This window comes from Diadema antillarum, unplaced genomic scaffold, assembly GCF_040938485.1.
Source record: "Diadema antillarum isolate AM-2024a unplaced genomic scaffold, OU_Dant_1.0 scf00000164, whole genome shotgun sequence".
Taxonomy (NCBI): domain Eukaryota; kingdom Metazoa; phylum Echinodermata; class Echinoidea; order Diadematoida; family Diadematidae; genus Diadema; species Diadema antillarum.
Window position 1 is genome coordinate 1,641,823 of NW_027271053.1, and position 12,081 is coordinate 1,653,903.

The following is a 12,081-nucleotide window of genomic DNA, read 5'->3' on the forward strand; positions in this document are numbered from 1 at the left end:
CGGTATTTTATTTAACTAGCAACGAGTGTGGCTGCGACGACGACTACGTGAACAAGCGAATGGGCGGTACTCCTAAAGAGACAGCTGCTGTGATATGCAAATAGCTCTATAGCAACGGCTGTCTGCGTGACCTCGCGTTTACAAACACATGTGGATAAAGGACTGCTGAAGAGTAAAGTGCTACATCGCGCCTTTGAAAACAGTATACCATCAACTCCAAGCGCTCTAAGCTCATAAGATATCGGCACAGTGGAACGAAGTATATGAAATTTTGCAGTTTTCCATAACCTTAGGCCGACGTGAGTGGTTTCTCGGACCTCATCATATTTTTGTTTTTGATTCGGGTAACAGAATTGGTATATTTTTCGCGAGGATCTCGCTGCCAAATTCGGCGTGTTTTTATTTTACCTTCCGGTTTCTGCGTTTATTTAGAGATTGTTGTATTTCAGTACTACTGGACATCATGTCTGCTTCCGTGAAAATGTTCAAGGGTGCGCCTTTTGGGACGCAGAAAGCCAGGTAAGCTATGAATCTCTCATGCATCTGTTTCTTCATCACTGCAACAAACAGATATATTAATCAGTAATATCAATGATCATATCCACCGAGCATACATGTTATATGTTCTATTTCGAATGACCGCATCATGTACATGCGGACAAACACATGTGGAATGGAGCCCATGTTACAAGGATTTATCTGTCATTTTCACCTACCTTCGTGTTTCTTTCACCGATCAACAAGCTGAGCACTGCTTGATGATCAGCAACCCAGGATTGCCAAATATATTACAGACAATCATTTAATGATTTTTCATTCTATATATGTTGTTTATTAATTATTTCTTATTCAAATTTTGTATCTATCATCAATTTATTGAATCATTATTTTTGTCCATTCTATATATTCTGCTGTATTTCATCTTGGTTCAATTTCATTCCAATGAAATGGAGAACTGAAACTTAAATGAAATTTTGCTCATATACAACATGGATTAATATACAATGTAATTCCATTTTGTTACATGATCTTGTTATTTATCCTTCTCTCAACTAGATTTGATGTGTCAGGGGTACATCCTCAAAGTAAAATGCCAGGAACGTACACTCAGGTGTGGTACGACAAGAAATCAATGCACAATCTGGTGAGTATATACAGTGTAGTCTACCAAATCCTAACTATACACAGCCCAGTCGCTGTACGTAGGTACGTCGTGACAGGTATTCGCACAGCGTACTTACAGCGTCTGGTCGGGCTAACCAAATCCTAGCTCTGTTTGCTCTTGGCTAACCTGATTAATTGAAAAGACTTCTGTCATTTTGTCCCCCAATCCTGTAAAACAAGGAATGTTTGTGTCCATTTTAATTTCATGAATTTTGCGAGTGCCATCATTTGCAAAATTAAAATGCATGTGGAAGTCTACACAATATGCATTGGACGCCAGTGACAATTCGCGAAAATTTCATGCCGCGAGAAAGGTTGTCAACTCCAATTTGCGAAATTTTCATGCCATGAATATATCATGTTTTACAGTAGTTTGTCAACTTTTCATGATTGCAAGACCATATAGGGAAAAGAATATGAAATTTTTACATTATATGTTTGTTACATACCAATATACCACATGTCTCAATTAAATTTAATATGCTTACTGATATAATTTTTGAATGTGTTGGGTTTATTCTACACTGATTGTTCCTCCTGATGTTTTTATTGTTTGACATCATAACTTGATCCCTTTGCTGGGCAGTTATGGTATAAGCTAGGTTCAATGGGCATATTTTTGCATGAAAATATGCAGCAGGTGTTTGAACTTTTTAATATAGAATTTATTATGGTACTCCTGTGTATTTGCAGAACATACAATGTGTATGCCTTTGCTGTATGCTTTTCAGAAAAGAAAACTTGGCCCCGGCGTTTATCAGGTTGAGGTGGGGCACTTCAGTGAGAATGAGGTGGCCCGCAAGGCCTCTGGGCCTGGTTGGTCGCGAGCCTATGAAACTGCTCGCATGGCTGCACTGCCCCACCTACTACACAAGGAGCAGTGGGAGAAGAAACGCATGATTGTGAGTAAACACTTCGTCTATTCATCTTTTTTTTTGTCCTCTCTTCTCACATGTTATATGCTTCCCATGAATGTCTCTGACTTGCTTTTTTTTCTTTCCATTCTGCCTTTTGTTTTATAAATTGCTATTGTCTTCTAAAAAAAAAAAACATCGCAAAAGGTGTTTCATGATTTTGAATATTTCAAAATGTATAAATGCAGAGTGCCAAATCAATGCTGCTAAAGTAAATAATTCAAAGTAATTGCATATAAAATGTCTTTGTTACTTCAAAGGTGTTGTTAAAGGAAGTTATACAGTGTATGCTTGCATTTCTTGCATCTTTATGCATCTTTTTGTACATCTTTTTAAATCTGCATGGTGAAGATTCTGAGAATTTTGCAAATTTCAGTTTGTTTCAATGTTAACTTTTTTGGCATCTATTGCACAATTTTAATGTTTCCAATCAGATAACTTATGCTGTTTTGAGATTTCTGTGATTATTTTTTTTTCTCAAATTCCTTTTGATGTTCTTTTCAGGAAAGGAATCTTGGACCTGGATCATACAACATAAAGGATTTCTTAGAAATGATTTCTGAGAGGCCATGCAGTACGCGAGGAATCTGTCAGACCAGGGCTCGTCGATTCAAACACAATAAAACGGTGAGAATACAACAGATTTCATCTTGTGATTATTTTCATGTCTGTTTGAATGAGTTGTGTTTCTGATAAATTGTAATGACAGATAAAGTCAGAAAAAAGAGCATGTATATTTCATTCATATTCATGCTAGACGTGACCAATTTATGGTTCCATTATCCACTGTCTTGTGTAATTCTAAACCGTAAATTCTGTGTTATTCTATAACCAGCTGTCCATAGTTCTGCCCAGGTCATAATGAATGGGTTATCCATGATGTCATATTTTATAAAATTGGTATCCCTTCTCAGACTGAAGTTCCTGGACCAGGGACGTATGGAGAGGGCGGCATTCCTCACTCGGCCGTCGAGAAGAAGTCCAAGATGTCCACCAGCACCGTGGGCCTCTTGGATGCCGGATCGTCTACCCCGAGACACTTACCGACAGTGGTGAGTCCAGAGCTTATTTTGAAATTCAACTGTTTTAAACTGTGCAATATATTCTGCATATAATTTATACAACAGGTGTATTACTGTTGAGAAAGCATCTGCTGAAATACATAGCATATTAATAGGACACTTTATTATGCATGTTTGTACAGAAGCAAACCATGCCCCTCAATTTGGGTTATAAACAGGACCATGTAATAGGTATGTTTGATTTTTGTGATTACTTTGATTTTACTGCACTGTGGCATCTGTAAAGATTTTAAATTGTTGAGGATCATTATTCATGCTAACTATACACAGCCCAGTCGCTGTAAAAATGCGACGCCGTATGGAGCACGGCATCTCGTCAGGCTGTGATCATGCCAGCAAATGTGGATACTGGTATCTGATGATTTGAGAGGGGATGTATTAGATGCTGAGATGGGAATTCTCACGTCCATCATGTCATCATTTATCCCGTAATCATGTATTTGAGATTACGTTAATATGATTAAAGCCTAATCATGCAGGCATATGATATATGATTTGTATAACATTTGTACATTTTGAGATGTTTTGTCCTGCAATGTTACGAACAAAGAATTAATATTTCTGTTCCTGTGCTGACAGGGCTGTGAGCTTGGTCCAGGGACTTACGAAAACAAGAGTTTCACCGAGGAGCTAACGAGTAAAGTAACGAGCACGAGAGGTCCCTACGATCTTTTCACCGGAGAGAGGAATGCTCCAATCAAAACAGGTCATCTATCACGACCGGTAAGTAAACTGACATGTATACTTCCCCATTGCTAGATCCTACCTTTGCTATGCCTCTGTTTGTGGAGATTCATGTTTACTTCATTTATCCTTTAGCTTGCCCTATTACATGGCAATACGTGTATATAAATCCGTTTACATTTTTTACCTTCTCTCTGTGTACTTTTATTAAAATTTCTTGTGTATTTCTTTCTGTTCAAAATTTACTCAAACATAATATGTATCATTAAGCAAACTTATGAGAATCTATATATTACTAACAATTGTGTAATGTCTAATTGTTGTTGTTGTTGTTTTTTGGGGGGATGTTAGACAATCATCACTTGTCACACCTTGTTCAATTTACGAATGAAAGCGGACTAATCCTGTGTGAGAGCAACAATTCTTGAAACTTAGTTTTATATTCTATCAATTTGTCAAATTAAATTGATTATTCCCCCAACATTCTTCCAGGGCCAACATCCACTGGGACCGGGCCAGTACAACCTCAGCTCCTTCTCGGACAAGTGGCAGGACGAGCACAATGAGTGGAAGGGCAAGTTGGGCAAGATATCTCAGTACCCGGAGAGGCCGTCCGAGCGCATGTACTGCTCCACTCTCAGCCAGTGGCCAAGAAAAGAGGTGAGCGACGAGATTTCATCTGTTTTGCAGTCATAGTTTGTCTTCATTATATCTTCTCGGAATTGTGATCTCATGATACGGGAAAGAGAATCATTGCTGCAATACTTTAAAATACATCAGTAAAACTAGTTTCCACTGTAAATCATGTTTGATTCAGTGAAATCACGAAAAAAATCCAGATTTTGTATGACTGGAAATGCCTAGAAGTTTTTCTAAGGTCTCTTTGATGGAGCATAATGTCAAATCTTTACGTATCGTTTTTATCCACTGGAATATTCTAGTACTGTATGATGCATACAATATATTTTTTTACATCACTTTGTGTCTCTCCCTGATGAAAAAATGGGCATTGATGGGGATGGCACAAGTGACCAACCTCCATTTGCACATACAGTGCACTCCCGTTATAATGAACAGGGTTATAACGAAATTCTGGTTACTACCAAGTAAAAATTCAGGCCACAACATAGTCAGCTCTATGTTTTTTTTAATTGTCTATTTATTCTGTTATAACAAAATTTTGATATAACGAAAGAAATCTACCGGTCCCAAGGACTTTGTTATAATGGGAGCCCACTGTATCGCAATATATAATGTCATTTCCAGCAAATGGCCACATCTGTTTTGAGTAGGTTGAATACTGGTATGTGTGAGAATACGTATCGTTACGTTAATTTTCATGGTTCTTGTCCCAAAATTTTGTCCTAAAATTTTTCTTGTGCCTTTCCTCTCAGTCTGATCCGGGTCCTGGTAACTACACACCAAGGGAACTCTCCAAGCCCAAAGCCAAAAATCTTCCGCCATTCATTTCTTCAGCTGAACGCTTTGACAAGCGAGCACGCAAGTTCTTCACTGGCCAAACAGTAAGTTCCCCCTAACAAAATATATGCTGTTATGCTGCACTGATTATTTCCTCACAACAAAGACTATTAACTTTTTGGGTTTATATGGTAAAATTTAACACGCTTCTACAAGAGTAGCTAGGCTTGGTAAAACATAAAGATATTTATATTTTTCTTATTATATGTTGAATATTTTTATACTTTTAAAGCAGGGAATATGTGAAGAGTAGAGGAATAACAACCAACAAGTTATCTACTACTTTTAAACATCATCGTTACTAACATAATTTCATTCCAAACATCCATGTCTTATTCTTTAACAAGTGTATCCATGCTTTGATTATAGATAAATAGCTCTATCTGAGAAACCTCAGAAATCTGGAAAGTTTATACTGCAGTGTTTGCTTTATGTGAGCTTCGTCTAGTGTTAGCAAACAGTACACATCATATGTATCACAAATTTTGCAAGTCAGCTGAAATCTGCCAATTTTACATGCCAACTAACTGCCTTCCTTTACATGTATGCAACATATAATTCCATCCTTGGTGAGGGAATCTCAAAATCTGTTGCTTGAATATACTTATCTATCATTCCATGGCCTTAGTTCTCAATCACAATTTCAACCATTCCTCAAATTGTCTTAATTACAAGTTCTCATTTGCAAAATACGACCCTCACAAAACAAACGGCATATTGCAGGCCTATCCAATACCAGGCTACATGTACATGGACTTTAAAGGGATGGTATAGTATGGGTGGAGAAGAGGATTGGGCTTTTAACTTTTGCAAGATACATTGAAACCACTTATGAAAAAACACAGCGCAACCATTCTCAGAGGAATTCAAAGTTTATTAGATGAAAATCGGTTTTGGAATGGCTGAGACATCAAAAAAAACAAAGTAAAATAAAGAGATCTTAATAAAAGGTAGGTCCCACCTTTTATTAGGATTGCTCTTTTTTGATATATCAGGCATTTCAAAACCAATTTTCATCAAATAAATGTTGAAATCCTCTTCGAATTACATGCTCTTTCATATTTCATAAAAGGTTTCTCATTATCTCACCAAAAAATGTTTGAAACCTTGTTAGGTCTCACCCAAAACTATATGATCCCTTTAATTCAGTATTGGTTGGTTTTTGTAATAATGATCGTAATTATGTTCCCTCCTCTTCCCAGAATCCTGTTGGTCCTGGTCGGTACAACGTCCTACACTGGCACGAGGAGCAGCACCGCAATGGTCACTCCAGCGTCTTCAACTCCAAGGTGAAGCGCGAGAGGACAGCCAGGGATAACATGATGCAGTAAGTTAATTGGTCTTTCCATTCTTAACAGGTGGTATCACAAGACCCTTGCCAAGTCTCCCTGATACCACTGCAGGAATATTGACCATAATCTCTCCATTTTCAGACTAGAGCATGTGGTAAACTCGCTGCTTTGGTACAGTGGGCTCCTGCTATAACAAAGTCCTCGGGACTGGCAGTTTTCTGCCGTTATATCGAAATTTCATTACAACCGAACAAATAAACAATAAAAGACATAGGGCAGATGATGGTGCTGCGTGCATTTTTATTTCATTGCAACTAGAATTTCATTGTAACTGTGTTCGCTATAACAGGAGTGCACTGTACCGGTTGTAATTTTCACCCTTTGAGATGCGTGGCACACACAGTATTGTACGTTCTGCGTCTAAACCCTATTCCTCTTTGGAACCTCCCTGATTTTAAAATGCCTAGATGCTGGCAGCCCTGCATCGTTCACGAAAAAACACTCACTTTCAACCAGGGAAAGTCTGAACCAGGGAGGAATATTGGTGATAAGAGTACAAAGTGTTGAATATCATTCTAATTCTTCACTTTAAGACTGTGTTGAGTTTACTTCTCTTAAGATTTCCACAATCATCGGCACAAAATAAGGACTTCATTTGTGACTGCTTTAATTCACATCACTTGTGTTTACAAGCAGAATTCTGGTTCATTTCCCTTCCTTCCTTTCTTCATTCATTCATTCATTCATTCATTCATTCATTCATTCATTCATTCATTCATTCATTCATTCATTCATTCATTCATTCATTCATTCATTCATTCATTCATTCATTCATTCATTCATTCATTCATTCATTCATTCATTCATTCATTCATTCATTCATTCATTCATTCATTCATTCATTCATTCATTCATTCATTCATTCATTCATTCATTCATTCCTTATTTTATATTACTCTATTTTTGCTGGGACATTGTTTATTTGTGCTGTCCAAACTTTCAACACAATTTCTATATAACCTAGCAGTGATACTTAAATATCTTATTACCCATCTTCTTGGGTCAAATAAAATAGACGCCAACTTCCATTCTAATCAAATTCCTCTTCCGGTCTTCCCCTTCAGGGAGAGAATCCGCGGGGTGAACGTGAGGTCCATGGAGGCCAGGGGGAACAATGAAGAGGACTATGTGAGGGCGAGGAGAACCATCTACTCGCAGCAGACATAGAGGGCCTCCTTCCATCGCCGACATGCCAAAAACCAGAGACACCCCACAACTTGTACAAATTCCTTGGCAGTTGCTACATGTGCGCACCACCTGGCATAATAGTCCAGCGACCTTCCAAACTGGACACAATTGGAGTGCACATATACGCATCCTGCAGCAACAGTTTCGGAGCTGCCGTTACCACAACATTGCTTATTGTATATCAAGAATCTAGTCCTTGAGACTTTAATACACAGAAAGCTATCAAGAAAACAAACAACTATGCATAGAATTTTACTTTCCGTCCTCTGCCATTTATCTTGTCTTGAATCAAAGTTTCAAGTCTTAATTTTGTATGTTCCTTGCATCCATGAGAGGCATTATATTTTAGAGCTACCTGTTTTGTTATGATGAGTGCTCTAGAAGCACATCCATCAAATAATGACATCATTATCATTTAAGCTTTTCTTTCATGAATCCCCATTGCATGTATATCTATCACATATATGTCTGGTACATTTTAAGTTGCATGCCTGTAAAAAGCTCAACAAGCTTCAACTTCTGTAACCAAGACGTGAAGTTGCACACAGTAAAGAAACATAGACTTACAATGTATCTAACAAGGGCATTTATGAGCTTTGAGGCTGTTTTGACCTGCACAAAGTAAAATAAAATGACAAACATTCAATATAGCCTGTAATACCGATTGGATGTTATACAGTCGCCTTGCCTGCACATTACATTTATTTTCAAAGTTATTACTTTCTATTATGCCAATACTTGCTGGTATGTAGTTTTGCCCTGACAAGGAGAAAAAAAAGAATTATAGAACATGTAGCACAGTGCATTCCTGTTATGACAAAGTCCTTGGGACCAGCGGTTTTCTTTCGTTATATCGCAATTTTGTTAGAGCGGAACAGTGAAGTTTATACTGATATACAGATGATGACTTGGGACCTGAATTTTTACTCCATAGTAAACAAGAATTTCATATAACTTTGTTCATTATAACAGAAGTGCACTGTAGTCTACATATCATTATGTTGGTAGAGAGATTACGTTCATGGTAAAATAATTACTTTTTCTTGGCATTACGTTGAAACTATTTGAACTGTGTACTAATAGATCAACAGATCTTCCTGTATAACATCAACATTTTTGTTGTTGTTTTCAACTAAAGTGGGGAAATTTAAACCATGTAACCATAGTCAGTCAAATAAAGTGAAGAAACTTTGGAAACCCTCCAGTAATGAGATAGGGTTAAAACAAACAAAACAGTGCATTGTAACAGCAAAATGCTTCAGAAGGCAACTTTACCACACTCTAAAATCAGCATTTCACTTGACTATTCATCCCCCCCAACCCAAATTAAAGATCTTCCATTTCTCTTTCTCCCATTCTGTAGTGTAGGAAAAAAATGCAACAATGCAGCAAGCAGCAACTGAGAATCTCTTTTTTTCTTTTTTAATGATTATAGTTGTTTTCAAATGATGCAGCCAGATCAAGGATGTTGATTTCAATTTCTTTGTATACAACTGACCAGTACATGAATGCGTATGAACTCAGGTTTTTTCATGTTCTTGAAAGAGCTGCATGGAATCAACCCAGTGCCAATATCAAAGACTGGTTCCTAGAAGCTGCACTGCAAAGTTTTTGTATATCAAACATGTTACCTTAAGAGCTGAATAAATAGTTATGTGCACAATATTTAGAGCCAATGTTTATAGATAATAATCAAACACTTAACTTGCACAACCACTTAATAACTAGAACTCCATAATAAAGTTAATATGAACTTTATTCGGAGTATAGAGGCTCTATGTGTGAGGATCTGGGTTCAATGTGCTGGGTACCCTAGTTGGTCTAGTGTGATGTGATGGTTTCAGATGGGGAAAATATTGGTGATGTGGGTGAAGTCTATGCCAGTTTAACAAGTTATTTTTGTTTCACCAGAAACAAAATATTGACAGTGTTTGGGTCAAACAAAAATATCTAAATATGATAACTAATAATTCATGGATTAGAAGAATGAGTGCTACCTTGTTTCTATGACTTGATTTTTTACAACATCCTCGTTCTTTGGGATTACCATCATGTCTTTCAGGGTATAATGTTTGAAATAATTTGTATGCATTGAAATGATTATGAATTATACAGTCTTTCTAGTCTAAGGACCATAAATGGTTTGCTTCCTTAAAATTTTCTAGCATGACATTTTGACCTGTGTGAAAGGACTGTAACAAAGCACATTAATCACAATGATAAGCACTAATTTTTCCAAGATGCACTTGTCAAAAACTTTTGTACATATTTTTAATGCACCTGCACTGTGTAGCAGAGGCGATGCTAATGTCCTATGCATGATGTCAATTTAACATATATTCTTTGTTGATTGTTAAAGGGTATACATTTGCAATATTTAAGAGCATGAAAATACATATAATAAATTCAGCCATATATACAGTGTATGTATACTCAATGCATTGTGCGTTGTATTGATGTCGTGTTTATTACATATCAGAAATTTACAGATGAATATAAACATATCATACACATCTCAGTTACAATAATTTACATGTGCACTTGTTTGGTTTTTTTTTTCTTTTAGTTCAACACCAACAAGCTCATTGAATGTATGAGGACTGTACGAGGGCTTATCTTGGAAAAAATAAATCAAAAATCAAAATCCACCTGACATTAGTACTAAGGTCGTCCATAAAATCTGACAAGACAGACGCTAAGTCCAGTAACAAGACTTCTATGGAGCACGACTAACAGACTGGTGCTGACTGTGCTCAACCTTTTTTCATCCCAGCAACATCCACGGATACCCTGTAATACACTTACAGTATTGAACATCCCCATAAATATGTCGACTACATTTTTAAAACAAAGGAACAAAGTAACATGTCTATAGATAATAACAGAGGTACCGAGCATATCTTACGAGTCCTGTATAAGCTGTTATTTTCATGTACAGATATTTTCGCGAATTGACACCAACGATATCATAAATGCAGTAATACCTTAGTGTAACGTGACACTTTCATGTGCAGTTAATTTCGCGATCCGACTGAGATTTGCGAAATTCGCAAAAATTACAGCTTATACAGTAAGTCAAAACTGACTTGAGAAAAATTTACACAGCTCTCAGCCCTTTCAAAAGACATTTTTGTGAAAATCAAATATGAACATCTGAAAACCTTAAAGTCAGCAATATAAACAGTGACAAAGAGTTGAAAAAAAAAATGAATGTCTAATTACATCATGGTCATTAAATACATTGAGATTGACTTCCTAACTTTTCTGAGAAAAATTACAACAGCAATTTTCACTCTAAGCAGCTGGATACATGCAATAAAGCTACTGGAATAACTTCCATCCTACTACAGTTGTATCTCCAATTTATCTCTCTCACTAACATAATGAAATTCACTGATTGAACAAGACTAACTGAATGGGGTGTTCAAACTTGCTTTCTCCAGAAGGAAATATCCAAAATGAAGCTGAGTCAGATTGCAAAAAAAAAAAAAAAGATGAAAATATTTATGTCTTCATGATTGGGTAATTAACTTTGGGGGGATTTTTAAGTTTACCCGGTGTGCGTCATACTTATTTATGACAATATTTTGACCTAACATGTACCATTCCTACATTTGCTAGCATTTGGTTAGCATTATAGGCATGCACTTATAAATCTTACATGAGGACATTTGGGGAAAAAATGGGGAGTAGAGGACATCAGAAAGAAAGTTTTTAGGTTAATGCATGTCACATCATTCTCAAAAGTCTTATATCTTATTCTACACTTTATTCCATGCAGAATTCTGTTCCAATGATACACTTCAAGACTTAGCATATAAATCTAATTAGAGTGAACAAGCTAAATACGACTGCATACTGTAAAACAAAAAAAACATTTGGAACATGAAACTCTTACAACGTGGGGCCAACGGCCTTTTTCGCATCATGAAGCTTTCATGAATCGCCAGTGGCATTCAATGCAATGTGTAGACAAACACTTTCGCATGCATTTTACTTTTGCGAGTCTTGGCTCATGTACACCAATAATTTCTTGTTCTACAGTAATTGAGGCCTACACATTTCATACTATCATACCGGAGAGTTTCGTGACCAATTTTCTTATTATTTTTGTTGTCTTGTTTGAATTTCTCATCATAAGAAATACAAGTAAAAACTGGCTTGGTCTACCTCAATGCAGATCTTGCTTAATTTGCAAACAAACAAAAAAATCAACTG

At 36.6% G+C, this 12,081-nt stretch overlaps 1 protein-coding gene across 1 annotated transcript; it reads left to right on the top strand.

The window, feature by feature from the left end:
* The first annotated feature begins 328 nt into the window (after window positions 1-328).
* Window positions 329-7,842, top strand: LOC139722395 (ciliary microtubule-associated protein 2-like). The gene is made up of 10 exons (XM_071633702.1): window positions 329-519; window positions 1,057-1,144; window positions 1,896-2,066; window positions 2,583-2,705; window positions 2,993-3,130; window positions 3,740-3,883; window positions 4,337-4,504; window positions 5,239-5,367; window positions 6,526-6,650; window positions 7,740-7,842. Exons 1-10 carry the CDS (start codon window positions 464-466, stop codon window positions 7,840-7,842), a joined length of 1,245 nt encoding a protein of 414 aa, XP_071489803.1. The 5' UTR covers window positions 329-463.
* Window positions 7,843-12,081: the final 4,239 nt, after the last annotated feature.

Bases quoted from the DNA above. Each gene is read 5' to 3' on its own strand.
- LOC139722395 (XM_071633702.1), top strand. From the start codon at position 464: ATGTCTGCTTCCGTGAAAATGTTCAAGGGTGCGCCTTTTGGGACGCAG. The intron at 520-1,056 runs GTAAGCTATGAA...TCTCTCAACTAG, and splicing joins TTTGGGACGCAGAAAGCCAG to ATTTGATGTGTCAGGGGTAC. The intron at 3,884-4,336 runs GTAAGTAAACTG...ACATTCTTCCAG, and splicing joins CAGGTCATCTATCACGACCG to GGCCAACATCCACTGGGACC.